Raw genomic sequence first — 26739 nt, 5'->3', positions numbered from 1 at the left:
CCAGCGCGCATCTCTGTATTTTATAATAGGTGACCATGTGCGTGTCCATAAGGTGGCAGTGAGTCACCACCGACACACGGACACCATAGTTTGCTTGCGGCTTCCGGAGTAAATACGGCCAGTGCGTATATGTGCATTCCATATGTGCGTTTTGATAGTAAGCCCGCACTTATCTGCATTAGGTGGCGGTGACCGACGGACTCCATAGTTTGCTTACGGCTTGAGTATATACGGCCAGTGCGCGTATGTGCATTTCGTATATGCGTTTGATAGTAAGCCCGCGCATATGCTCATTAGTTGGCGGTGACCGACGGACTCCTCCATAGTTTGCTTGCGGCTTGAGTATATACGGCCAGTGCGCATATGTGCATTTGATAGTATACTCGCGCATGCGTGCATTAGGTGGCGGTGACCGACGGACACCACTTTTTTCATAAACGCTGAACATAGAAGACCTTCGCTACGCTTCGGTCGACTAGCTGCAATAATGAAGCCGGCAGCCGGTATGCAGAGGCTTTTATAGGCTTAGCGGCGGAAGTAACCCGGATCCGGCGTAGTAGGAGATAGGCGAGCGGTTGAAGGGCAGAGAGAGGTTGCAAGTTCAGGTGGGCGCTTATCAACAGATTTCTCCCATCAGTGAAATCTTCCCCTTATCGAATTCAGCCAGCCGTATCCAACGGAGCCGTGAAGCAAAATGAGATTAATTCTTATCACCCCGCCTGTGGGCGAATTATTTGATTAACCGAGCAGGCGCGTGTAGCCGGCAGAAAGGTGGACGGGTGGATGGTGGATGTTCAATGAAATCGCATCCACCAATCTGCCGACCTTTGGCAGATTGGTGGATGAGTCGTCCACCTTTCTGCCCGATCACATCCACCTTTCTGCCGAAGGTCGGCAGATTGATGGATGAGCCATCCACCTTTTGCCGAAGCACATCCACCGTTTTTAAAGGTCCAAGCCCAAGGTCGTCCACCTTTCTGGCGAACCAACCCGTCGGCGTCGATTGATCTGACAATGAAGCCATTGAATGCATTCAGGCCCATTGTAAGATCAATGCATGACGCGGCTCCGGCAGAAAGGTGGATGCAGTCATCAGACATTTCCGTCACTCTGTCTGAACATGTTATCCTACTCGTTTGAGTTCTCCGGAGAGATCTGCTTTTGTTTTCTAAATTTAATTTAAAAAAAACTTCAGCTAGCCGAGCTCCGTGCTGCTCATCAATCAGCCAGTCGTAGACGAAAAAGAAGACCAGAAACAAAACCTTTCCTCACGTTTGGTTCTGGGTAAATCCACACAATCAACTTTTCAAGGTTCGTAAGAAAATAAGATAACATTCAAAAGTTGTTCGCACCGAGTATGTTGCTGTTTGTTGTGAAAATGTAAATTAGAGAGGATTATAAGTTTGCCATAAACTTGCGACATCCAGAACAATTGGGGTCCTCGCAGAGAAGCAGTTCTAATTTCCGTTATTCGCCACAGGCAGCATACCAAATAACTTCTAGAAGTTTTCTTCCCTTTTGGAATGTTGACTGGGTAGGTCTACTAAAAACTGAACGGGAGATGGACGAAAGCATTTGGTCTTCACTTTTCCGTCTCCGGAGACAGCCAGTTGACTATCTGATGGACAACGCAATAACCTTCTCCTCGTCTACCTCTAGTATTTTATTTAAACTTCGGAGAAATAAAACAAAATTACTTCGGAGTAGAAAAGCGTGTAGAATGACATGTTCAGACAGAGTGATGGAAATGTCTGATGACTGCATCCACCTTTCTGCCGGAGCAGCGTAACTCAGTCTGTCTGCGTAAGCATGCATTGATCTTACAATGGGCCTGAATGCATTCAATGGTTTCATTGTCAGATCAATCGACGCCGACGGTTTGGTTCGGCAGAAAGGTGGACGACCTTTAGAAAAAGGTGGATGTGCTTCGGCAAAAAGGTGGATGGCTCATCCACCAATCTGCCGACCTTCGGCAGAAAGGTGGATGTGATCGGGCAGAAAGGTGGACGACTCATCCACCAATCTGCCAAAGGTCGGCAGATTGGTGGATGCGATTTCAATGAACATCCACCATCCACCCGTCCACCTTTCTGCCGGCTACAGGCGCGAATTCCCCCTGATGTGGCACGCAGCGTCTAAGGCGCTGTTTATCTGTGTTGAATGCAGATTTGTAGCAGAACATTTTGTAACAGCGATTAGTTTAAATACAATTTGAAGGCTGCTTCAACGCTGCTTCCGTACTCGGGACAATGGAGGGATCGGCAGCATTAAATGAGTTATTTTTTATTTGATTTATTGTTTTGAAACAGTGATGTTACCGCTTCTTGTGAAATCAATAAAAATTCACCCATTTGAAGGCCGTTCCGATGGCGACTTATTTTTGTCTGTACTAGGGAACAAAGTTGACCGCCAGCAGTTTTTTTAACACCAATGCGCGACAGTGTGCTGCGTAACTGTTGTTGTATTTACTGCTATAATCTGAGTCTGGACCATTGAAACGGAAAATGAACACGAAATTGATCATAAAAATTGCTGTACATTACATGTGACGGAATATAGCAGTACAGTACGTAATGTGACGGCTTTACTCGTACTTTCTATTATTCGCTGTACTTCTTCGACGTTTCTCTTTTGTGTTCGGATTTACTTTTGGTTGTTTCTACACGGATGCGCCGTGTCTATATAAGTCCGCGAGTGGCAGTATTTTACATCATGAGTTCTCTCATTACGAGTTTTGGCAGTGTCGGAGTTATTATTAAATTATCGTCGGAGATGCAGTTCTCGCTTCGCATAGATTCGTAGACTTAGCTATGCCACATTGAGATACCAGCTCATACTCTGTCGTTGAGTAGGTCGGTAGGATAGATTATTTACGGTAATTATTCCTATCGTACTGATCTCTCCGTCACATGCAGCACAGTAACCACTATAACTATAACTTTGTTATCATAAAGATATCATAGTACCAGTTCCTGAGTTACAGGTCAGCATTTTTTAACAAGCGTGGGTTGAGAAGGGCAAATTCGAGACATGCGTATGATAAGATTTAGTCTGACAGTTGTATGGTCGGTACATTCCGTCGGCGTTGACTTCCGGACTTTGAAAAGCGTCAACCACTGAGTACACGGCCCCCTTTTCGCGTCCATGCAGAAGTGACGGACGACTGCTATACCATGTACGCAGCCATGCGAATTGACAGGAGCAGTGTAATTCTCCAATAAAATCTTGCTGATAACTCGGAATGGATTTACTACGGATACGCTCGTACTCCAAACTCAAGACCAGCAGTTCCGGCAGGTTCATAAAAGTTTTATCTTCCAACTCCGCAATCGTGGAATCGCGGAACAGAATCATCCGTAAGTTTTTCGAGTTGTCAAAATCACTTTTCCGCACAACCAAGTCTTGGCATTTTACTAATTCAAAGTGATACATTCGCGAGAAACGCAAGTGCCACAATTTTTCCGTTGTTCGGTTTGTTTTGCAGTTCCACAACTCGAACCCAATAATCTGCAACCGAATGGGACGAAATATTTCAGACTGGAGATGCCGCCCATCATCCAGGTCCAGACGGATAGCCCGCACCGGTGGGCGGGCGGCACGCTCTACCATATCGCGTAGTTCGTCTGTGGTCAAACCTTTGCAGTCAATTTCCAGACCTTTGGTTTCCTTGCATGTCGACTGCGTGTAGAATTGGCGTCCGCATTTAGATCGGAACTGAAAAGCACACTGTTCGCGCGTCATGGGTTCCATGGAAAACTCCGGGAACTGTTCACTAGCACTGCTATCGGTTACAGCAGTGGTCATACTCTTGGCACTTCCTGGAGGACTTGTCCTGACACTTTTGGATGTTGTCACCAAATCTCCGTCATCGGGTACCTCGTTGTCGCTGTCGAAAGTACATTGGTACGCGTTGTGCAGTTTCGTCACATCCAGGGTACTCAAACCCTTCCGCTGTCCCATCCTTACTCGCTTCTTATTCTTCGGACGAATTGTATACCGACTGCGGACCTTGGCGAAGTCGAAACCACCGTAGTGCATAATGGAATCCAGATCGTACATGGTCCCGTAGACTTCCATCGCCGACAGTAAGCGGAAGTTGAAGACGAAATCCGGCTGAATGTTGTCATAGAAGATCTCCACGTACGCATCCCGATCCGGTCGGTTCTGTTCGTGGAAGAGACCCAGTGCGTGCAGGACTTCGTGCTGAATGATCCCGATGTGGTTGACACAGGCGTTTGAGAGCTCGATATCGTGTCGTCCGCCGTTAACATGCTTTCCGACTCGACTTTGGCACCTAAAAAAATAACAGAGAAAGCTATTCCATTTGAATCCTTTTTTCTATGCGTTCAAATTCTCTACGTCGTTCAAATTTCCCTTTGATAATAATTATGTATGTACTTACAATCTGCTCGGCTTAAAGAAGATGAAGTCCGTCTCCGTTGTCTTGTTTATAAACGTAATACAGGCAAACGTTCTGGCTTGAATCTTTTGTAGACCTTGTCGTATTCTACTGCTTTGTTCGGTATCTGTAATAAATAATTTTCTACTGGCTATGAAATTACAGTACTTCAGTGATATTCAAGACAGATGAAATACATTGCATGAAACACAATACAGCCCCTATAGAACCGCGTTGGATGTAAAGTACAGACATAAGATATTGTAATCGCTGATCGCTGTAATTTTGTCGCTTTTGCATGCGAGACTTTTGGCACTTGGTGTGAGACCGGCATTGTAACGTTAAAGGAGATCGGTAAGAAGTTGTTTTTAAGGACGGGTGAGAGTCGCTCTACTTGTTTTCTGTTTCAACGTTTAAGTTTGGAGATTATGCGTGGTAATGCAATGAGTGTATTGTGCACGGTCCCTTCCCATGTTAATTGGGGCAAATTCTTCGTTTGATCATGTTTGTTGTGCGAAGCTCGCCTTGTACATATTGAGAAATTAAACGAGTAGATATTGTAACGTTTATCAACATTTTTTCTTACCGAATTCATGGCTGATTTGATACGGAATGTTCTTCCCATTATTGGGCCAGTAATTCTCCGGCATCAACTGCCCGGATGGTTCAGCGGCAGCGGAAAACCCGTCTCCACTGGGTGCCGTCAGTTGCTCCTCCAGGTTGCACTGCCCGATTTCCGATTCTCTAGCTTCCAGGACGCTGGCATCAATTCGCTCGTGTGCGTCTGAAAATTTTGCTGACAGTGTCCACTGCTTGCATATGGGCAAATATTGCTCTGTACTTAATATATCTGCCGAATATATATATACATTTCATGGAAAATACAAAAAGCTATCTCAAACGCATCTCAGCTTTGCCACCGGCTGAAAATTAATTACTTACTCTGTTTCTCGTCCTACCACCAAACAATCAGACAGCAAAGTAGTATCGGATAGTGACGTTGGATAGTGAATTATCATTAAGGGCTGCCTAAGCTTTGAAAATATACATCAAACTGATCGAAGCATATATATTTTTTTACATATCGAAGCATTGAATTGCTCTGCCTTCCGTTTATGAATCGAGGCATATATATATTTTTTGTGCAGAAACCGTTACTGTGGCGTGACGCTGCTGTAACCAGTTTTCCGCGTGTGGTGATGTTCTAGATTCGCTCCCGGCTCCGGTACTACCAAGTAGATTAACATACCTTCTGGCAATGTTGCTCCATTCGCCTGCAGAATGCCGATAGAAAGAGAGTAACAAAGGACAATGTATCCAAAAATATGCATGTTATGTTACACGAAAGGTTAGGACCACTGATCCCTCAATAAAAAGGTTCTACAAATATTAAAGAGGATATTGTGTTTTATTCGGTTACAAGTTATAACGGTGTCTAGGGTTGTATTAAATTGGCATTTGTAAACACTACATCGAGCATATAAAACCCAGACTCCAACGCCGTGGCCATTTCTGGTACGAGTGATTCACACATTTTGTGGTTTCTATCTAGCATGCAATCTGTGGTAGCAAAGGTTGGCTGCGCCTAAACCTTGAACAGAGTTAAAGATTTAATCACTGGCAGTGAATACTACCGTACCCGGAACGTCCGCTTAGAATTTTGGATTTTGGGGAATTCCGGATTATAAATATAAGTATGCGCCGGTACAGCACAGCACCTTTATCTAAAAATGTTTCACCACAATGTATACATATTCTAGTTATGTACATCGTCGCTTTCTCTGGAGGTTATGCGCCCCTAGTTTGTCCAGTTACATTTTGTATGACACAGAACCACTACTTTCTGCATTTACAGGGATATTTATCCATTCTATTGATTCTATCATTTTTTACTGCAGTATTTAATTTCTAATATAATGTACGAAACATAATTTTGTTTCCATCGACCATCGAACAGCCAGATGAGTAAAATAGTTTACCAAGATTTTAGTGGTAAAAACGACACTCGTTTTAATCGCGCGATAAAATCGCTTTTTTCATTCCTAATCCAGAAAACTGCTTAATTTTATGAAACATGTGTACGCTATGTCCGAGCATAGAATTCCTTAGTTACGCTTTAAGCGATAATGCAGTACGAGTACCGATACAGCGAGAAGGGAGTGTTATCCTGTTCCTACTCTGAATTGTGTAAAACCCATCTTTAGCTAATGCGTGCCTTATCTAGGCACCATTTTTCATATACGGTACTGCATAAGAACAAAATCACGCACTGCTAACAATTGTAACCAGGCTCATACAAAAGGGTCGACGTTACTCGCTTGAGGCACACGCACTGCACTCTCGTTATTTAGGTACCGTATTTTGTACTTTGTTTCCTGTCAGTCGTAGTGCCTCGTAGGAGGCCGCTGCGCAACTCAGCACGCCTGATTCTTAATGCATTTTACGCTATTTTTATTGGAACTTTTGTGGCCGACGCTATACGCAAACTACAGAGGCACGTGAACATAGATTTTCCGTTTACATATTCTTTAACTAATGCGTTAGTTGTTGCGCACTGCACTGCCTGCTGCCTCGTGTGTTCTGCAGGCGTTTTGTGAGAAGCATCCCCGCATGACGCATTAAGTTACTGAAAACGTTTCTGTTAAAATTTGCTGTAAGCCACGCGTCATGCTTCCGATCAAAAGATAAAGGTCAACTGCGAATAAAACACGTATGTTCGACATTGACGTTGTATTGCGTGAAAGCACAGAATATGGCGACTTTTTCGGTACGTAGTGACGGTCGATAACTGCATGCGAAACGTGATGGCGATGATCAGTTCCTGGAGACTCACAGTTCTGCTGTCGGCTATCGTCCGTTAGCCTATCCCATATTTACGCGGCAACGAGAATTTTCTTCCTTTTATACAATAAAAATTCTGGGTTTAGGATTATTTCCATATATAATGAGCCATTTAGAGAAATTGTGCAAGAATGAAGTGGTTCTTCGAACTGCTTAAACATAGTACATATGGAGTACGCAGAATATCCAAGCTTGCAGATTTACCGAGATAATCCACTGCAAAAAGGCCGAATTTATTGACAAACAATGCATAAAAGAGACAAATGTCGGATAATCTTTTGCGGAGCAAGGCGGGGCGGGGAGGCTATCCTAATCCAGATTATGCCACCGGATCGTGAGCATGATTCACCACATAGCTGCGTGCAACCGACGTTGTCGCTGTCCGTTTGGAGGTCTGATGCGAATTGGAGTGACCGGACACGTATGCTCCACTGTGGTCGACGGGTTGGTTTTTAAAGAGACGCATGACTTCTTTGCGACAGTCTCGGCTGAGAATGAAGAAGGTCACCTACACAAAAGAACGTCGGTCGAATCAAGTAACAACAAATTAGCTTTCTCTTTCTTCTGATCCATAAGAGCGAAGAAAAACATTCCAGATTTGGAGATTACCACAAAAGAAAAGAAAGAACTTTACAATCGAACGAAGTAATCTATGAACTGCTTTTTTGCCGGACATTCTGTGGCAATTTTACTACTGCACCAAAACACTAATCGTCAGTATATTTACCTGTCTGCCAGAACACTAATCCTCAGTATTGTATGTACTCCAAATTCGGAGGTGTCTGTTTTAGAAAAGCTCGGCAGACAAGAACCTTTTTCGCCCTTTACAAGTTTTACCCGGTAGTTTAGCGGCTAACAATGAATGACAACGAGTACACATTCTATGTGTGAATGTGCACGCTAAAAAAGAACCACATACGCCTTATAAAGAGAGTAAATAATTGGCCTCTAATTTTACGCTATCCGTAGAATTTTACGCTATCGATGCTATTTTCAGCAATACACAAATACCACCTACCGGCGTCGCCAGCTGACCGGCATGAAAGACCGTACGGAACCACAGGGGCAGCAGGGGATCCGCACTGGCCCGGTTTACTCCAACGATGGCCTGGATAGCCGGATACAGGACGAAGGCAGCCGTATGCACCGTGGCGTTAATGAAGAGTATCTTGGCCAACAGGATACGCTGGCGTCCGACGTTCCCCTCATGCGCCGGACCGGCATCCGCCACCCGCTGTCGATGCTTTCGTAAGCGGTCTTTCAACAGTTTAAAGGAAATGGACAAGTACAGTGCTCCGGTAAGAGCCAGCGGGAGGTATGTTCCAAAGATCTGCTTGAACGTAAACTGTACACTCGGCAGCGAACGGCATTGTCGCAATGGGAAGACTGTGGCGGTTACCGAATTAGGTTGGGTGTATACGTAAATATGGCATAAAAATGCGATTAACCAGATTGCAGCGATTTGGATGAGCTGGAACTGTTTGGATGTCCACCGCTCGTACTGCTGGGGAACGGTGCTGTTGACGGCAAGGAACCGGTTCAGCGCCAGTCCGAATAGTCCCCACATGGAGACGACCACGGTGACGAGATAGACGAAAGTCTGGTGCAGACAGAACGCTTCGGTGAAAAACACCGAGTAGCCGTTGGTCTCGGCAACGTAAGCACCAATTGTGGCAGCTGGCAGATGGAAGCCGATCAGCTGCATCTCGGTCAAGGTCTGGTTGATAATAAGGTAGCGAGAGCCGTGAAAAAGGTTAGGTTGCCGGAGAAGAATAAGGAGAAATATCAGGAAGAGGAAAAATCCAATTGTGCAAATAATTAGTGTTACAGCGAGGAAAGCGTAATATTCCAAACGAAAGGCAGCGAATAAGGATTTCCTTAACACAGTTGCGTTGGTCGCAGTGGTAAAGGTCGCATTGACCACTTCGCTGAAATTCAGCACCATTTTTGCTCGGGGAATTTTCCAGTCAAACAAAGGTAAAAAACGGTTACAAAATTATGACTGTTGCATAATCTTTCACAGACGACTTTCACGAGAGATGACCAAATCTGGCAGTTAAATAGTGTGGATGAGCAATTGGTAGTTAACGATGTTAAGTGATTTTGGCAGAACGGAGACGACGGTGGGCATTTAATACTTTTTATGGAAGACTTGCAAGGCTATCGCGGAGGCGACGCCGGGTTAGCAGTATACAATGCCGGTAACTGGCGTCAATTAAGGCTCGGCAAGAAAAAGTTAATCCAATCAGCCGTATTAAACGGATCCATCCACCAGGGGGATTATACGGCGCATACTGCACGCCCCGCTGGCGACGGCCGAGTGTAAACATTATCTTGACATGCCGGTGACATAAGCGGCGGGGAAGAAGCCGGCCAGCCGCACTAATGCTCCCATTGAGCGTGTGCGCCGCAGTGTGCGTGCAGATTGCCAGCGAACAGGGGCTGGCTTCCCAGAAACAATGCGTGAACAAATCAGCGAATGCACACAGTACTCGTATATGTGATTACCGGTAAACGGAGGATGTGTGGTTAACCGGCGGCGTTCACTGGAACTCCGAGGCGCGGTGTTTTGAACGTTGTGCAGTATGGCCCTGCGATAACATACTCTGACACTAATACGAAACAGCAACGTAATGTGCTTTGAGGCTTGTAATGAATTTCCCGGTGAATATTGATGTGTCATTGCTCCGGTCCAGATACCTTGACTTTCGGGAGCACAAATATACAAATTTGTTAGAATTTTCAAAAACTTTTATTAGTCCCGAAATGACTTAACTGAATCTATAACGAACGATAGTTAAACATTTCTCCAGCACCACATTCGTAATTTACAAACCCAATCAATCGTACCGAGGAAGTACGTGCCTACCAACAAAATTTGTTTAGGTTTTGTAGCTTGACCTTTTTCACATTTGCAGCACTGTGAAAACGGATTGTGAGTACGAATCTGGTTATGGAGCTTCACAGAAGCCTTATTATAAACCGGTGTACCGGTTACTGCTTTTTGGACCGGCCTTCGTGAACTTTAGAATGAAGTTATAAATACGCGAATAGAAACGCGAAGTGTTTTCCACCGAATTTGGTATTTTTTGTCTAATCTTTCACAGCTAACTGTTAGAAATTTATGATTCTCGTCATAATTTGTTAATAAATGCTAGACTCTGTCACTCTGTGAATCTGGTTCTTTGTAAAAACAGTCGCATGCGTGCATTTATCTCCAAAAATTATGTATACATGTAGGTGCCCCCATTTATACGCTACGAATAATCTTAAAATTTAATTTTTTTCCTTTTAAAGTTTGTGGTGCAGCAAAAAAAATGTTGATCTTAAACTTCAAGATACATATTAGTGCTCACGCAAATGTTAAAACCGAAAATTTTCGAAAGACAGCTTCGTAGTGGTCAGAACAACGGCTATTCCCGTGCGGGATCAAAAAGAGAAATTATGAACCCTTCAGCAGCTCCTTGCAGGGCCTCCATGGCGCCTGCTTCGCAATCGAGATCTACATTGAAGGCCCGTATGATATTACGGGCCAAACTCTGGAAGGGCTCTCGAGGAATGATCGGTGTGGGCGGGCTCACATCCATGGGCAATCCGTTCTCCTCACAAGCGGCCTGCTGATCGCCACTTGCGTTAACGTCAGCAGGAATTGTCGCACTCGTAGCGCTAAAATGTAAGCACAAAATTAACTTATGCCTGGCTTTGTCTTTCATCTCGGAGGACTAACGGATGCAATCGAATGCCAATGCGATAAAGTTACCGCAATGCTAACAAAAATTTTAGCGTCCAAATACCAAACATTTTATTTCACATACCGGTTATGAGATTCATCTTCTTTTAAGAATTCCTGGTTCGCAAGCGAGTCCGCGTCAGGTTCTGTCTGATTTGTGGAAGCCGAATCAGACTTCCTATCGGATTCGGACGGGTCCATCTAAGAGAACAACGAAAATTGATTAACTGATGAACTTTCATTTAATCCGATTTTTTTAATGATCGCACGCGAGAGACCGAGATCGATGATACTGTACACCTGACATTTTCAATAATACAAACAAAATCGCGGAATCTGCTAACTACATACATTTTATCCTGTAATCTGCAGCGAGAAGACCCGTACCTGCGCGTACAGTAGTTAAGGATGTTGCACAATTAGTATTACTGTCTTTTCTAATAATTTGTGTATTGCATTTTGATTTGACCAATAAAATTATTAGTATTACTGTAAAAGCAAGTTTAATCAACCAAAGCCCGATGAACGGAATACTGATGTACGAGCGATTAAACTGACAACGAAGGAAGCTTCTAATAAAGGTTATCTGCACAATATACTTTTCCGAGTGGTACTTGGTGGACACGCTCTACAGCGAATTTATATACCGAGCTGAGTCATGCTTTACCTAGCCGATGACTGTACCCGGATGGACCGGATCTGAAAGTTATCTAATCAGAACCGTTTCGGCAAACCACTACGGGGAAATATAAGCAACGAGCTTTATATTTCGTCTTGAATCTCTTACGTATTCGTCTGTCCTTTTTGTCTTTTTAATTTATTGGCAATAGCCACCCAAATAGCAATAATTCAGTTAAAAATTAAACATTAAAAAACAACCAAAATCCTTATCCTCTCTCGGATTAAAAGGCAAGGTACTCAAAACAGCTGTAGCATTTCCTTTAACAACAGCTAAACTAAAGCGCTGCTTGAGAAAAGCAGTAGAACGCGCTTCGCCCGTTATGTCCCGAATCTCGCGGCCCATAAAAGCAGCATTTCACTGAAGGCAGGGCCAAAAACTACCAGTGTCTCAATAACCAGGGGATAAAAGAGGTAACCGTATTCCAAAAAAGAATACGTCCGGCGCTTGGAATTTTCTGCCAGTTGGGACACACTTCCGGATTTCTTGGAGCTTGCGGCGACGTGGGAATCTGCAACAGTACACCAGCTTGTTACATCCCAAACAAGCGGTCTGCCTTGGCGAACAGGTATCAGTGTCCTTTTTGTCTTATTGCAGTGCACTTCTAAGCGGGCTAAATAAGCGCCATTTTCCAAAGGCAAAATAATCATAGTGCGCGACTAACGCGCCATTAGTATTGTTGCCGTTATTACTGTTGCGGATACCAGATACTTTTTTCAGCACGCTTTACCAACACATACCTTGCGCTAACAGTAATATATGTAATTAATTTTATTAGATCCTGCAGACATAAAAACATTTTAACCAGAAATAACAAAGTATCATCAGACAGAGCAAAGGACTGACGGGAGCACACAACAGCCCAACAGGCGCACCACCACGCCCGCCCGGCTTTACATTCCGGCAGTCCTCATCATCGGGATTAAGACCGCATCGGCTGTGAAGATCCTCTATAAAAGAGGAATTCACGATATTTCCCGTACTGTTCCCCCCACTGATCCCCCCTCCACCGTCTCCACCACCACCCGGATCCACGTCAGTAACTTCCACTTTCGTTCGATTCCGATCCCGCCCTAATTCCTCAATCTGCTTATGCTCGTTGACCGGCGTGTCGGGTGGAGGTGGGGCGGCCGCGCCCATCGCCACCAGCCCTGTATTGCACAGATCCTTATTGCACAGACAGTTGACCATGTAATCACCGACTCCGGGGATCGGTACGCCCTTAAATGTACGCTGGGCCCAGCCTATATTGCCGCAGAGGAAGCCCTTGGAGGGAAACACAATGCCTTTTAAGTTCAGGCGGATGGCGAGGATACGTTCAGCATTCCACGAGGGGTCATTGGGTACATCGACGGCACGGTAGAGGTACTGCTCGGCTCCTTCTCCGCGGGTGAAACACATCCCGATGCTCATCAAGGAAATGGGATTTGCTGTATAATTGGTCGTCATCACATCCAAAAAATGGTAGCAGAGGTCGTCGGCCCGCGGGCACTGCACCACTTTGTACCCGAACATGTTCACGAACGGTCTGGCTTCCTTGCACTGTTTGGCTTTCAGGAGGGTGTAGAAGTTGTCCACATCACTGTCCGTCTTTACTGCGCCACAATCAAAGCCACAGTCGCATTCCTGATGGCCCACGACGCACTGGATGCACTGCACGCGATATTGGTTGACGACAACGCATGCAATCAAAAGGAACACGCTGCTGGACTCCATTCACCAGCATATTACGGGTATTTGCATGTAGATTATTATGCATTAACCTGCAGATTCTCTCGTTCCCTTTCTTTAAAATCCGTGTTTTGCTAAATACGGGAAAAATCGCATTTAAGTTATTTAACCCAGCAGTTTGACGCTATCATCAATGATCAACTGATACTGCTAACTTCTGCGCCATATCGCGTGAAAATGCCGTGATTAAATAACAGACTGATTTCTTTATAAACTCAAAATAAATTAATTTTCATTAACACCGTAAGTTACTAAGTACAGTATCTAATTACATTTTGAGTCAAAACTTGACTCTAGTGAGCGTATTTTGTAGCAGCTGTTCAACGTCTTGTTGCATTAAGTGGCAAGTTTCCTTCAGTACAATTAATATACAGAGTACATGTACAATACGACGTCACACAGTACGAGGTACAAGTGCCTAATATTCCTAGAATCCGATGATGATCAAGTACTGTACTCGTATTATTCCTTTTTCGGTCGTCTAAATGGCTCCTCTGTCGTTGCTTGACGACTGCACACTTCACAAACCAAAAAGGGGACAACTTAAAATCTAATTTTAAGATTTAATTTTGAGTAAGGGTATAGTTAAAAGCAAATGGGAAGTGATTTCAATCTATCTGGCCGCACAGTGATCTGGTGTTTATAAATTCCGGTGATCATAGCCATATGAGATTTCGTGATCTTGCACCCTTTTCCAACCTGAACAGTGATCCGCTCCTCTGAAGCGCTGAATAACAATTTCGATTTGAAATACTTTAAGAGCATCGGTTTAATTCGTGTTATGTAGAGCTCTAAGTTTCTGTTTTGGCAAAAAGGTCGCAGAATAAAGTGGTTTATACGTCGATTTGAAATGCGCAATGAAAATGTCGTGAATCAACTTTCACTGATCTCCTCTCCGCAAGTACAACTTTGGTTTTTTTGGGCAGCGCTTATAAAAATTTGAAAGAAATGGATAGTCGAAAGTATGTAAATTATTGATTTGGCATTGATTGGCGGCTTAGCGCTACTGCTTTATGATTACGAAACAATTATTTGCTACTGCTGCGATAGGCGGTACATAATTAATTCGATACGCACGCCTCAGTTATGTCATGTATACATATTGTAAAAAATATTTCCATAGTGTTTGGATCAGATCCTACAAAAACGTAAGCCAATAGACAGTCGTACGTACGTAACAGAACGATTAGATTTGCCATACCACGCGAAAACTGACAACAAGCACTGTACGCACAGTTTCAGGCAGACAAGGTCACCACATTACTTAACGCATACACTGCCGCTTGTAAACGTAAACCAAACAATTCGAGCTCGTCTTGGCCGCCTTTTCTCCTCCATTATACGTTCATCGCCATTCGAAGAATCCAAGAGTTCGCATTTACTGTGCGTTTTGGAGCGGAAAACGTAGGATCGTTTGCTGGGAAAGGATAACGTTGTGCTGGCGTCAAGTGTGCGGACTGTAGGCTGGAGCGCTTGCCGATGCCGAATCCATAGAGCACCCTCTGTCGTTGAAACTTGTTGTACTCGGGCAACTTGGCTAATTGGCTCTGGATGGTGCGGTTCTGCTTTTCTCGCATAAGTTTATACTGCAATATCCATTTATTTCATTAAAGCACAACAAAAAAAACTATAAGTGCAATTCTTATCAGTTTTACTGCCACATTGTACAGATATTGCCTGACTTAGGTAAAATTATATCTCCAAAATTTGCGGTAAGAGCAGCAAATCCACGAACGATTTAGAAAAGTAAAATTAGAAATTAGAAGTAAAATGTTCTAAGACAGGAATTTTTAAAAATCGGTAATCTATCAAAAATAAAGGCCGAAAAGACTGCAGAACCCTTCCTCCACGCTACTATTCCATAAGCTATAACATTACAATATCTGCGTGTTACCACAATTTTAAGAAATGGTGGGAAATTTTATTCTCTTGTTTACTGCATTTATGCAAGCGCAAAAATAATAGTAAATAAAAGATTTTCAACGCTATAACGTGACACTTTCTCAAGTGCATCTTACGAGGTTATCGTGTTCAGTAAAAAAATTATCCTCACTCACCATGCTCACCTGATAGAGCCGCAGTCTCCGCCACGGACCGAGCTGGTCGCTGAAGATAAAATGCGACTCCGGGTGTGACCAGTTAAACGTGGCTTCCGTACACGCCCGCCATTGGATACAACTGAGCACAACAGTGAAAACCAGTGCGGTTAGGAAGATAACTCGATGTGCCTCCATTATCACAATACGATGCGCGCATCCCAGTACGCTCAAACATGTGCTTCCTAATTAAAACCAATAGTAATATTACATTAATATCTCAAGTACTACCAATGAAAACCAACAAGAAACACTTTAAGAAAAGATGCCAACAACTGCTTCTGGTTGATGTAAAATGCAACATATTGATCGTGAGCGGTTTCGATTAAATGAGCAAGTAATCGGCAAACGCTGACTGTTTTAATATAACACCAGAGCAACATCTTCGCCGCTCCTAATAGTCGGCGGTAGAATTACGGCTTTGACGCGAGTTTCACGCTTGAGACAGCGCATACAATAACAGACATAACCCGGATTGTTGGAAACGCTAACTTTTCTTAAACCCATCGAGCGTCGAACACCCAGGCGCTGATGTAAGGCCGCATCCTTGATTGCTGGCCGTCAATTGTTCCACTTTTCTTGCATGTTATCTCAACGCGTGGGACTTAGTCTGTCGTCCGTTGATTTCAGGGTACCGTATTAAAACGCCATATGTACATCATTACTGTTGATTTTCTACATTACGGTTCACCACATCGCTAAGTCAGAGCGTATTGACACATTTTTACATACGTCAAACGGAAAGGTCAGTAGGAAAGCGTCTTTTGATGCTGTCCAGTCAACTGTGCAAGTGGCAATCGTCCGGTGCGGTAGAATGGGAGGCTGACATTTAGCAGAGACAATGGACGCCCGCAGCGGTCAGCTAAACTTGAATTGGGCAGAAATCCTTTGCGCGCCTCTGTGAAAAGGTCAGACTCGCAACAAATCCATGCAGTTTCTATTAATGTAACTTTTTCTAAACATTAACACAAGCTACGCGTTTCTTCACACAAAGTTGTCTCGGTAATGGTGAAGTAATTACTGCAAAGGAGGGTGCGCATATTAAAATGTGGTGTTATCGCTTACCTTGATGGTGTCTGAGCGGACAAATAGATGGAGCGGATTTGGAATTTCCAGGATGTATTAATAAATTTACAAAAAAACCAATAATATTTTTTATCAGATTATTTAAGGGATGGCAGCTTTGTTGATTACAAATTTTTGTTCCTTACAAAATAATAAATTACATTTGTCATTACAAATATAATAAAATAAACACATTGTAGCACATGCTGTGTATAGCCTGAAGAAAACACAATTTTGTTTATAATGTTTTATAAACACTGTCGTTTTTATGAGAATAAAGCTCGATCATCGGATTCCAGCAGTGAAAGTCACCTTTTTCTACGATCATTTCTTTGTAATATCCTCCAGGGAGACTATATTGGCACGTATTTCTTCCAAGCAATCGAAAATCCCGGCACAATGCATCATATGACATTCAAACCTCGTCTATGCGTTCCTCCTACGGATCGTCCTAAGAAAGCACACCACAGCTTTTGCCGTAATATCTGTCCCTGGCCATATACGATGCACAGACACCAGACTTGAACATCGCGAGCGCTTCTTCCCCAAGAGGAATTTCTTCCCGGTTAACCAATAAGACGTATGCATACCGATTGATAGCCGGCATCGTCTGATGTCCAACTCTGCGTATGTGCCTAACAGTATCTTCTAGCGCCAGTAAAACATAGTACGCGAGACGTTTTCTACATGGACAATTAAAGCTTACACAAGGTACTGTGCACATGTGCTTTGCTAACCGTGCGCACGTGTTTGTTTTGCTGTGCTTTGTTTTGTTGTGCTGGTTTTGTTGTGTTGGTTTTGTTTTGTTTGTGTTTTGCATGGCTAGGTCAGATACGTACCAGTAAAAATTATTCTTGGAGCTAGCTAGTTTAACTGACAATGGCCATAACTGTAGTCAGGTATTATAGACCAAAAAAAGAGAATTTATTCCTCGCGAATCACAGACTGGACGAGACCTTATCGTACTATTGTATTTTTTGCATGTAAAGTGAGATTAATTTCCTTGAGTTAAATTTTTAACGTATTTGTCCGTATATTAATAGACCGCAAAAGCGCCCAACAGGCCCGTGATGATGTAATATGTGACGATATAATATTTTTCCACTGATTCACTGCCTCAAAGACGTGTTTCGAATTCGTTGGATAAAGGCCACACGAACAGCTCCATGCTGTCCCACTGGAGAGCCTAGACCAACGTATATTTCTCACAAGCATTTTAATCTCTGCTCACATTCATATTTCTCACAAACATTTTAATCTCTGCTTTAATTCTCCCTTTCAAGATGCTTGTAAAATTCCTCGCAAAATTTAATCCTTTTCTGATCGTCGGTATGACTTTACAGAAACGGATGTGCATTCTTATGTGCGTCCATTGTTTTCCCTGAAGACTGCACCTGTTTCATGAATTATGTATATAATGGCGTTATAAACGACAGAATCGTTCGAGAAAGCATTATGCATACAGCGGTACTCTGAAGGAATAAATCGTTCAAGAAATTTCTTTATATTGCCGTTAATTAATAATAATATTTTATTATCGCACAATTCATAGGCAAAGGTCACCGGTGATATTGTACAACTGCTGCGGCGTTTAGCATTTCAAAATGAATCAAACGCAAAATTCCACTACTCTGCTGCCGAAAAGGTCCATGTTTGCGCTGTACCGCACAGAGTTCGACGTCTTTTTCGTGGCCACCATATTAATTTGCAGCGCCGGTGCGGTGCTATTTTCTCTGTTCTTAACCATTTTACTCAAGCAGCCCAAACTCTTTCACGGTTCCCGGTATCTGATTATCAGTCAGCTGATCGTAGAGATGAGTTTAGTCTGTTTCCATCTACCTGCAGCGACGATCGGCGCCTTCGTGGCAGAACTGAACGGCGGATACAGTTTATTTTTCAACGACACCTTCTGCTTTTATCAAACATTTTTCTACAAATGTGCCAATGTCACCAGTATGTGGGGATTGTTGGCGCTGGCCGTTAACCGGTTCATCGCTGTTAATGCGCGCGGACCGCGACAGTATGAGATCTGGTCATCCAAATTTGTCCAGTTGACAGAGGTAAATATTTATCTGCTCGTAAATGCAAAGCTTACTTTATCTACATAACTCGCAAGACAAAAGTTTTTTATAGCAAATGCGTGACAGACAAAAAAGCCTCTCGTAAATTCAAATTCTTATTTGTATTTGTGACTTTACCTTACATAAGTTGACCTTTGCATGTATTCAGTACTAATTTATAAATTAATTTTTTAGTATTCATCTTTTAAAAAATTGACGCGCACTATGATTAAGCCAATTTTTTGATAGGTTTTCATAGCGTGGGTAGTCGGCTTTTCTGTCCATCTATATTTCTTCATCAACCCCGAAGGTCCCGCCACGGTCCCAACCATCTTTCCCTTACGCCAGTGCCGCACCTTGCCCTATAAAGCTCTCGACGTGGCGCAGACCGTGGGTATCTACGTTCCTTTAGGCTTCACTGCCGGCATCTATGTTCTGCTGACCAGTAAACTCCTGCTCCTGAAGATGCGTCGCAACCGCACCAGCCAGGCCAGCGCAGCCGAACAGTCCAGCCAGAACCGGCGTATCCTACTGGCTAAAGTGTTGTGCGTTACCGCCACGATTCACAGCGTGGCTTTCCTCTTGTACCCGGTCACCCTGATGATCGCCCAGGGAAGACCCATTACTAATCCGGTGATGGGGCTGTGGTTCCGCACGGCGTTCCATGCTGGGCAATTGTCGACACCGGTAAGCGGGTCATGACAACAGACCAACATTTGCCAAAACTTCAAATAACGAATGCTGTATTAATTTGTCCATGCACCGAAACAAATCCTGTTCTATTGAATTCTTAGTTAATTTCTTCAGCTAAATACACAAGCGTACATGGCGCTAGCATGATTATTTCAATTGGTGAACGGTTGGCCTTTCGCAGATTACGTTTTTCATTATGAGCCGGGATTGCCGTAAAGCTCTGAAAGCCTTGGTGGCGCCGGAGGGCGAGGTCAGCGTTGTATACGTCTCTGGGCACACAAATAACACGGGCAGTCCCAACAGCAAAGGAACCAATTCTTCCCACGTCCCTTCATCGCACCACCATTAATGTCATGCATTTCCGATAGTTCCATGTTTTCCCGTTATTTATGTAATTCCGATATCTTTTTACCAGGCAACAGCCATGCAGTTAACAAAAAAGCGCGCGGTTGTTCTACTCGATAGTTAAAGTTTAAACATTGGAAAGACAACCAAAATTCAGGATATTTCCCTTTCGTTGTTGCGACATTGCGAAAAACTTACATACCTACTGCCTTTCATATGGGAATACGTCAAACATACCGGGGTAACATCAACTTTTGCTGTTCGCGTGTATGCGTGTTTTGTTTTCTGTTTACTCGCACTGTATCTCGGTGTATTTCGGTTAATTTAGTCCATAAGCTTATGCTCATATGCCGACCTTTGCGCACTTCGACCTTTGCGTACTTTCTGTAAAATGTACATTCTGATGTGCTTAATGAAATTTCTTGGTTAACGATAACTTGGTTCAGTTGGTTGAAATACAGTTCTCTTTTAATCTTGTCTTATAGTGCCGCATACTCATGCGACAATACTGTGCCGTGTCATCGCAGCTAGAAACACGAGGCCGTAGAAACACAGAAAATAACATCTTTCAAATAGGTAATTACAGAAAGTATACAACACAACCGTTCCTGCAGCTGTTCTAAAAGAAATGGCCCGGTACATGGTGTCAAAAATGGTATACATATGCTGAAACTTTCGCTTTCGCGCACTCCGGTGACATTTTGTAGTATTTTATGTTATTCTAAAGCTGAATGATTTGTATACATTGTTCCGAAAACCGTTTGTGCGCGCGACATCCGGTTGCCGAGATATGGCAAACTGAAATGGGAGAAAAGTTAAACAGCATAGCTGTGTACCAAAAGTCTGGTTATTACCCGATCTTCTTGGAACTTTGCTGTAAAAGACACATGGCCATAAAGTCGAAAGTGAACCAATTCGAGGCTCCTATAATTTTAAAATGAATTTTAAAATTTTTTAAATTCATTTTAAAATCGGAAAAGAATGCTGTGAATCTGATATTGCAGTACCATACCGGCTTAGCGCCCCAAAATAAAACCAACGGCGAATCCAGTACGGGTTATAATAATTAAACAAATTTTCCACTGAAATCTCACACAATAATAACAGCTAACTATTATAATGTTAGGCCGCACTTTGCCATCCGAGCTGGCCAGTAGCATACACTGAGCAAATTTATTTTCTAAATATTATTATTCCTATCCGGTAACACCATGACTTTGGAAGCTTTTTGAACCACGGGTCTATACAGCAAGCACGCAAACTTGTAAGGCAAGTGCAACAACCGCACGTAATGTGTTCGCCATATTTAATTCCAGCAGCGCTCTCGTAAAGGTCTCCGGAGACACGCATTACGCGGGTTATCATTATATCAACGACGTGTTTTCACTGTCAGCCACAAGATCTGCACGTACAGACGATAATATTATTCTGTACATGTCATAACACGGCATTAGCATTAGCTAGGTAATATCATTATTTACAGGATTGGTAATATAATTGGCAATGCACACGAAACTAGGCTACCCGCATTATTGCAAAATGTAGAACGCCGTCAATATTCATCAAAAATAACAATGCTCACGCACTGGGACTGTGTCTGCACGTCACGTATATGCTTGGTTTGCGCAGCGCATGTGGCATTATAACGGCAGCAGGTTCATTGGATCGGCTAAAGAATAATAAATTTGGAATCATCACCGATAAACAACATCCGTTTGGTCTAAACTTTTGTATCAGATTTCGCAGTTCCGTGACTGTGCTGTAGCTTTTTATGCCCGGAGTGGCTGTGCCCTGTTCCTCCTGTCGCTCCCGACATGTAGGTGTGACTGTCTTCTTCCTGTCGTCCCAAATGTAGCAGACGTTTCAGCGCCTTGCGGCAGTCATGGCTCATGACGAAGAATGTTATCTACAAGGAGAACATGACGATATTTCTCGCAGATACGGTTAAATCAGTCTTATTCTTAACGCATCCAACATTCATACCGGTGTCGAGAGCTGACCAATGTGAAACGCCGTACGGAACCACAGCCCGGTGACGGGGGTACCCACGGGACGGCCGCCGTTGGCCATGTTAAACACCGGGTACAGTAAGAACGCAACGCAGTGGATGAAGGCGGTGGTGCACAATACCTGCAAAATGAATACATGATCTTTAACCACATACAAGAGACAGCTTTTTATTTAAGCTCCATAATCATGCATAAGGTGTGCCAGCTGCGTCGGATTCCTAATAAACCGGTGCTTGCTGTCCCATCACTGCTTCCATTTCTGAGTAGTCCCTAATCTAATGTTCCCATGAAACGCCCTTTTCAAAATCGGTATTTTTTGCATCGAATTAATTTTTAATAAAGACAGGACAGAAATTTCTTAACCTATATTAGCAATGAAGAACGATTTGTTTTAACCGTCATATGTACAGGTGCTTTCGTTGAACTCGTAGTCGAATTGGCAAAAAAGATTTACTGCCACTGCCGCAGTTATTTATAGTGCGAAAAGTAATCTACCTTTGCCAGTAGGATACGCCGGTTAACCATCGTTTTATCGGGTGCCGGTTGCTGCCCAACCTGCACCGTTCCTCTCTTCTTCCGCAGCTTATGCGCCAACAGTTTCGCAATGAGGACCATATACACCAGCGCCGTACCGGCCAACGGCACATAGATCCCCAAACTCTGCCCGACATCCAACGACACTGTCCCGTATGTCCGGCACTGCCGCAGCGGGAATATCGCGGCAAAGGTCGCGGCATAACTCCACAGTGCAAAGTACAGTTGGCACGCAAATCCGATGACCCAGATGAAGATGACCTGCGCCCACTGGATACTGGGTCGGGACCAATACTCGTACTGACCCGGGGTTCGCACCCACACCGCTATTAATCGATTCAGGGCTAGCGCAAACAGCCCCCACATGCTGCTGGCAATAGCGGATTTAAAGAGGAAGGTCTGCCAGAAACAGAAGCTCTCGTTGAAGAACACCCGCATGCTGTTGTGGATCTCCGCGTCGTACGCCCCGATGACCGCCGCCGGGAGGTGGAAGCCCAGCAGCAGCATTTCCACTACCAGCTGGTTCATGATGAGATAGCGGGAGCCGTGGAAGAGTTTGCGCTGATTCAGGAGAGTGGCTAGAAGTAGTGCGAAAAGAATCGTGCCCACGGAACATATGACTAAGGTAAAGATGAAGAAAGCATCAAAGTCGGCGCGGACAAAGGCGAAGAGGGATTTCGGGATGGTCGCGTTGCGGACGGTGGAATTGGTGGAGCGGTTGGTTCCGGCAGCGTCGGACATTGTGCTGGTTTACAGTTGAGGCACTTCGTCAGGAGAATCTTTAGTCGAAGTATGTGGAACATTTATATATCCGGGCAGAATCTTGTAAGGTCAGTGAAGTCATTAAAATTTTCCATCCAATTTTAAATGCCGGTCTGGTTTTATGTATATTAACACGATTAAATTTTAACGAGACCACGGGATAGAACCGATTCTATTGAGAGCGTCCTCTTTCACGTGGAAGATCAGCCTGCCCCAAAATATCCTGCTGAATCAGCAGTTCAGGAAGCCTTTCGATGGGCAGGTGCGCGGCTTTCTCTCACCAAGACCAGTCGCCACGGAATTTCCATATAAAAGATTTTTCTTCCATGAAAAGACGTAAGCAGAATTAAAATGCTCGCTTTTCGGTTGGCCTTAACAAAGAACATAGCTGGAAATAAGAGGTGATGTAAAATTCTTAATAGAACTGAGGGTATTCGTAGTGTTCGGTCTGACTTAATCCTTAAGACGAGACAGGGAATCACGAAGACATGAATCACCGATTCAACGATAAATCTGTACGGCAAAAACATGCTCTTCGGATAAACATCGGGGATGGTCGCCGCCGGATGGGCTCAGTGATCCCACAGGAATCAATCACTTACCCGTAAACAGGGACAATCATGCCCGTTGACCTTTCTGCAGGCTATTTGCTGGAGCAAGATATTTATCGATACATATATATTTTTAATAAGACTTTTACGCAGGCAAAAGGGTAGGCGTTTTACATGCATCACAGCTTTCCTTACCGTCTTGATCTGGTTAAATGCGTTAAAGTGGCGTTATTTACTGCGTAATTAAGCAAATCAAATGCGTCATACCGCCTTTACGCGCTAATCGCCGCGGAATATTAATTTGAAAGAGAGTTACTCACGCGTTAATGCTATGTAAGTGCTTGAATTTTAATTTTCTCAAGTTTAATACAAAACATTTAATAATAATGTTCTCGGCATCCTTTTTTATTATTACCAAGAATGTACGACATACTTCACGTTATAAAGAGTAAAAACGTTGCTGAACTGGTTGATCATTATCAGCGCTTCTAAGGAGGTATCGAAATCGAAATTTCAAATATATGAGAACAGGATTAAAAAAAATGCCAACCTTTGGTCGAAATTAATTGAAGATTTTATGCAGCAATTTTTGAAAAGAAAGAGACAAACAAGCACAACTTCCGAGCCCATCAGTATGCTGCATATTTTCCTGTACAAATATTATAACACACACCGTACTTGCTTGACATACAAAAATCGATACAACTAATTTGTCTTATCGCTTACCGGACAGTGCGGACACCACATAGACTTTCAGCATCAGGAATCAGATGTTGGACTTCCACCGCCCGTCAAAACTGTGCTACGCTCTTTATGCGATATGCTCTGAAGCCGAATATTGAATGCAGCACCTGATTTTCAAGATAAGCGTAGTCACGCCATGGAAAATGGCAGAAGACGCTATGAATATTTAAAACTAGTTTCTTAAGTGAAGGTTGCTCTTCCAATCATGCAGATGGCGTTTCAGCTAAGACGTTATTTATAATTTATAGTAACGCACCGGTGCTTATTTGTGTGGAAAGGGTTTCTGGGTTTAAATGTCCCAGTAAATTAATATTAATCGATTGCCCGATTTACATCATTCGTTATGTCAAAGATGGAAATCAGAATTACGAATGATGGAATTAGCTAATAAGTACTGCGGTGTGACGTATGAATTGTATAATAAATGCTTCAAGAAGCTCTGCGTAGTGGAATACGATATTAATTTTTGTGGCTACCGACAGGTTTCAGGTGCAAAAATAAGCCAAGTCATGTGGCTTGCGGGATTGACCCCCGTTTCGATGACATGTGTTTGGCGTTTGCCCTTACCAAAAATTAATCCCGGTACGGCGATTGAAAATACTACATGTATATCTGTACGCACCTCTGTTTATGTATGTAGTTCAGTTCAACAAATTTAATACTTCAAGACATTCCTGTCATTTAATCCATCTTGTTTTGGCCTCGTAATCACAGATTAAAATTTAAACAAAACGTACAGCAGCTGCTTCACAGAGCGACGTGGTAAACGTAAGTTACGTCATTCCCGCAAAAGGATTCTGCCACGAACGCTAAGCACATCACCCTACAATCAAATAACCATCAACCACAACCAAATCCCCCATTGTATCCACAAGCTGGACGGCAGAGAAATATCGCCATTTTCGGCTTCTTTCGGTTTATAATACGGAACTTCTGCAAAAGAGCGGGAACGCTTGGTAACCGATATTCATATACCGCGGTTGAAGAACAAAATGCTGTTGTAATTTTCTATGAGAGGCACCGCGCAGATGGTAGATGGTGAGCGTATACAGGCTTTGTACATGCGTGTACTGTACCTTCTAAATGGCGGTACTTGTTGCACAGTTGTCCTTCGCGTTGGACGTTACACACGCACACATCGCCCTCGTTTGCGACACTATGTTTGCAGGCGGCTGTCAGTCCCCATTTCGACGAGCAGTTACTGTAGCTTGCCACACCTGACGGTAAAATTAAAAGGTCACGCTAGTTTGCTGGCTGCTACTGAAAAACACAATATTGTCGAAATTGTGCACATGCGATTAATAGCGCTTAGCGCGTACTGTTTACCAAAATCGCAATTTGTTACGTTATCCCTTGTGGTGCATGACCATGCATGACCTGAGTTCAAAATAATCACTGATTCGCTTTTATTTCATTTAATGCGAGCAGTATCTTGTCAGCTTGTAGTATGAAAATTAATCTACAGATAAAGGCTTACAAGCATACCGTTTGTAAATATTGTCTGACAATGTCGCTCCTCTGTGCAGTTGCGCATTCTCGTTTGCGTGCTAGTACATTCCGTGACGTTCTCACAGAAGAAACACCAGAATGCCGTAACAGGGTACATGTATGTGATGTGAATCACACAGACAACGGCCACAGCATCCCATATCCAGAACTGCATGGCATACTTCTTGTTTGGAGCTCTCTCTTTCGCGCAGGGGGAAGCATCTACGAATATGTACGTTGTCTCCAGCGAATCAGCAATCGGTCTTTGAGGCATATAACGAAGAATAGAATGATAATGCTGTTATCAGCCGGTGGTCTAACGCATCGCACTGGATGCAGGAATGATTATTTGATTCAAAGTGCCATTTATCTAACCGAAGAACACCTACATAGACAGCTTCGCTTTATATTTTACTTTAGAACCGTTGTACTTTACATAGCTTTGCGATCGCTGTTGTAAAAGGCTGACAGACAGGCGGTGACAGGCCAATAGCATGAGATAAAAACGCCATTGATATATTATTTTCGGCTAAAGGTGCCGACTGCAACACCATAATATTAGTATGCAGCACGCAGTTGCCTAGGAAAGTACGTAATACTTGTTCGTAACGTTGCGGTCTGTGAGGGACAGTACTTAATTTTACAATGGCAAAACAGACATGGGCCTGGCAACCCACGGCCGTCGGCCCATGGTTAGTGCTGTATTTCTTAACTTCTTATGTAAACAACGATTGTTTATAGTAGTAGTGCACACTGTGGAATTACTGTAGAAAATTAAATAGTAAAGCACCACTTATTTACTTCTCGTCACCTCGTTTTGAAACAAGGTCATCTTTGCGATACGGCCAATGCCAGCAATAAACAGTAGTTTTTCACTTCGGACTCAGAGGGAAAGAAAGAAAGAGAAGAAAAAGAGACTCAGGGTAGATGAAGAGAGAAGAAATATTAAACTGCAGATGAATGAATCAGACTACTTTGTAGTTTGTACCAAAACTACGTAACTAAAAGAACA

The 26739-nt window shown here is 43.4% G+C and overlaps 5 protein-coding genes across 7 annotated transcripts; 1 reads left to right on the top strand and 4 right to left on the bottom strand.

Moving 5' to 3' along the window:
- Positions 1–2866: 2866 nt before the first annotated feature.
- On the bottom strand, positions 2867–5898 carry LOC129600360 (zinc metalloproteinase nas-29-like). Of its 2 annotated transcripts, none has more exons than XM_055498844.1 (4): positions 5649–5898; positions 4986–5183; positions 4403–4526; positions 2867–4294 (listed from the first exon to the last, which is right to left on the bottom strand). In XM_055498844.1, the coding sequence occupies exons 1-4, from the start codon at positions 5728–5730 to the stop codon at positions 2995–2997; spliced, it is 1704 nt and encodes a 567-aa protein (XP_055354819.1). In that variant the 5' UTR covers positions 5731–5898; the 3' UTR covers positions 2867–2994. The 2 variants fall into 2 exon arrangements, with proteins under 2 accessions (XP_055354819.1, XP_055354820.1); XM_055498845.1 differs by lacking the exon at positions 5649–5898 and adding an exon at positions 5342–5606.
- An 8537-nt stretch (positions 5899–14435) lies between these two features.
- LOC129600369 (uncharacterized) lies at positions 14436–15816 on the bottom strand. Of its 2 annotated transcripts, none has more exons than XM_055498860.1 (2): positions 15438–15816; positions 14436–14966 (listed from the first exon to the last, which is right to left on the bottom strand). In XM_055498860.1, exons 1-2 carry the CDS (start codon positions 15612–15614, stop codon positions 14718–14720), a joined length of 426 nt encoding a protein of 141 aa, XP_055354835.1. In that variant the 5' UTR covers positions 15615–15816; the 3' UTR covers positions 14436–14717. The 2 variants fall into 2 exon arrangements, with proteins under 2 accessions (XP_055354835.1, XP_055354836.1); XM_055498861.1 differs by having other exon boundaries at positions 15447–15816.
- Positions 15817–18270: 2454 nt separating this feature from the next.
- LOC129600372 (uncharacterized) lies at positions 18271–19986 on the top strand. Its single transcript, XM_055498864.1, has 3 exons — positions 18271–18601; positions 18851–19288; positions 19476–19986. The coding sequence occupies exons 1-3, from the start codon at positions 18356–18358 to the stop codon at positions 19641–19643; spliced, it is 852 nt and encodes a 283-aa protein (XP_055354839.1). The 5' UTR covers positions 18271–18355; the 3' UTR covers positions 19644–19986.
- Positions 19987–21359: 1373 nt separating this feature from the next.
- LOC129600374 (uncharacterized) lies at positions 21360–22991 on the bottom strand. Its single transcript, XM_055498865.1, has 3 exons — positions 22144–22991; positions 21623–21769; positions 21360–21545 (listed from the first exon to the last, which is right to left on the bottom strand). The coding sequence occupies exons 1-3, from the start codon at positions 22921–22923 to the stop codon at positions 21360–21362; spliced, it is 1113 nt and encodes a 370-aa protein (XP_055354840.1). The 5' UTR covers positions 22924–22991.
- A 1925-nt stretch (positions 22992–24916) lies between these two features.
- Positions 24917–26216, bottom strand: LOC129600371 (uncharacterized). Its single transcript, XM_055498863.1, has 3 exons — positions 25725–26216; positions 25316–25456; positions 24917–25172 (listed from the first exon to the last, which is right to left on the bottom strand). Exons 1-3 carry the CDS (start codon positions 25999–26001, stop codon positions 25069–25071), a joined length of 522 nt encoding a protein of 173 aa, XP_055354838.1. The 5' UTR covers positions 26002–26216; the 3' UTR covers positions 24917–25068.
- Between the last annotated feature and the right edge of the window lie 523 nt (positions 26217–26739).

This window comes from Paramacrobiotus metropolitanus, unplaced genomic scaffold (assembly GCF_019649055.1).
Source record: "Paramacrobiotus metropolitanus isolate TYO unplaced genomic scaffold, Prichtersi_v1.0 Parri_scaffold0000173, whole genome shotgun sequence".
Lineage (NCBI taxonomy): Eukaryota > Metazoa > Tardigrada > Eutardigrada > Parachela > Macrobiotidae > Paramacrobiotus > Paramacrobiotus metropolitanus.
This window is presented reverse-complemented; position numbering and strand designations above follow the sequence as displayed.

Excerpts from the sequence above, each read along its gene's own strand:
- LOC129600371 (XM_055498863.1), bottom strand. The coding sequence starts at position 26,001 with ATGCCTCAAAGACCGATTGCTGATTCGCTGGAGACAACGTACATATTC. Across the intron at positions 25,457-25,724 it reads TCAGACAATATTTACAAACG|GTGTGGCAAGCTACAGTAAC; the intron begins GTATGCTTGTAA and ends TTTTACCGTCAG. Across the intron at positions 25,173-25,315 it reads CAAGTACCGCCATTTAGAAG|AAGTTCCGTATTATAAACCG; the intron begins GTACAGTACACG and ends GCTCTTTTGCAG.
- LOC129600360 (XM_055498844.1), bottom strand. The coding sequence starts at position 5,730 with ATGCATATTTTTGGATACATTGTCCTTTGTTACTCTCTTTCTATCGGC. Across the intron at positions 4,527-4,985 it reads TCAAATCAGCCATGAATTCG|ATACCGAACAAAGCAGTAGA; the intron begins GTAAGAAAAAAT and ends TATTTATTACAG. Across the intron at positions 4,295-4,402 it reads TTCTTTAAGCCGAGCAGATT|GTGCCAAAGTCGAGTCGGAA; the intron begins GTAAGTACATAC and ends TTATTTTTTTAG.
- LOC129600369 (XM_055498860.1), bottom strand. The coding sequence starts at position 15,614 with ATGGAGGCACATCGAGTTATCTTCCTAACCGCACTGGTTTTCACTGTT. Across the intron at positions 14,967-15,437 it reads GGCTCTATCAGGTGAGCATG|TATAAACTTATGCGAGAAAA; the intron begins GTGAGTGAGGAT and ends TGGATATTGCAG.
- LOC129600372 (XM_055498864.1), top strand. The coding sequence starts at position 18,356 with ATGAGTTTAGTCTGTTTCCATCTACCTGCAGCGACGATCGGCGCCTTC. Across the intron at positions 18,602-18,850 it reads AATTTGTCCAGTTGACAGAG|GTTTTCATAGCGTGGGTAGT; the intron begins GTAAATATTTAT and ends ATTTTTTGATAG. Across the intron at positions 19,289-19,475 it reads CTGGGCAATTGTCGACACCG|ATTACGTTTTTCATTATGAG; the intron begins GTAAGCGGGTCA and ends GGCCTTTCGCAG.
- LOC129600374 (XM_055498865.1), bottom strand. The coding sequence starts at position 22,923 with ATGTCCGACGCTGCCGGAACCAACCGCTCCACCAATTCCACCGTCCGC. Across the intron at positions 21,770-22,143 it reads GGCGTATCCTACTGGCAAAG|GTATTGTGCACCACCGCCTT; the intron begins GTAGATTACTTT and ends TTCATTTTGCAG. Across the intron at positions 21,546-21,622 it reads TTGGTCAGCTCTCGACACCG|ATAACATTCTTCGTCATGAG; the intron begins GTATGAATGTTG and ends TTCTCCTTGTAG.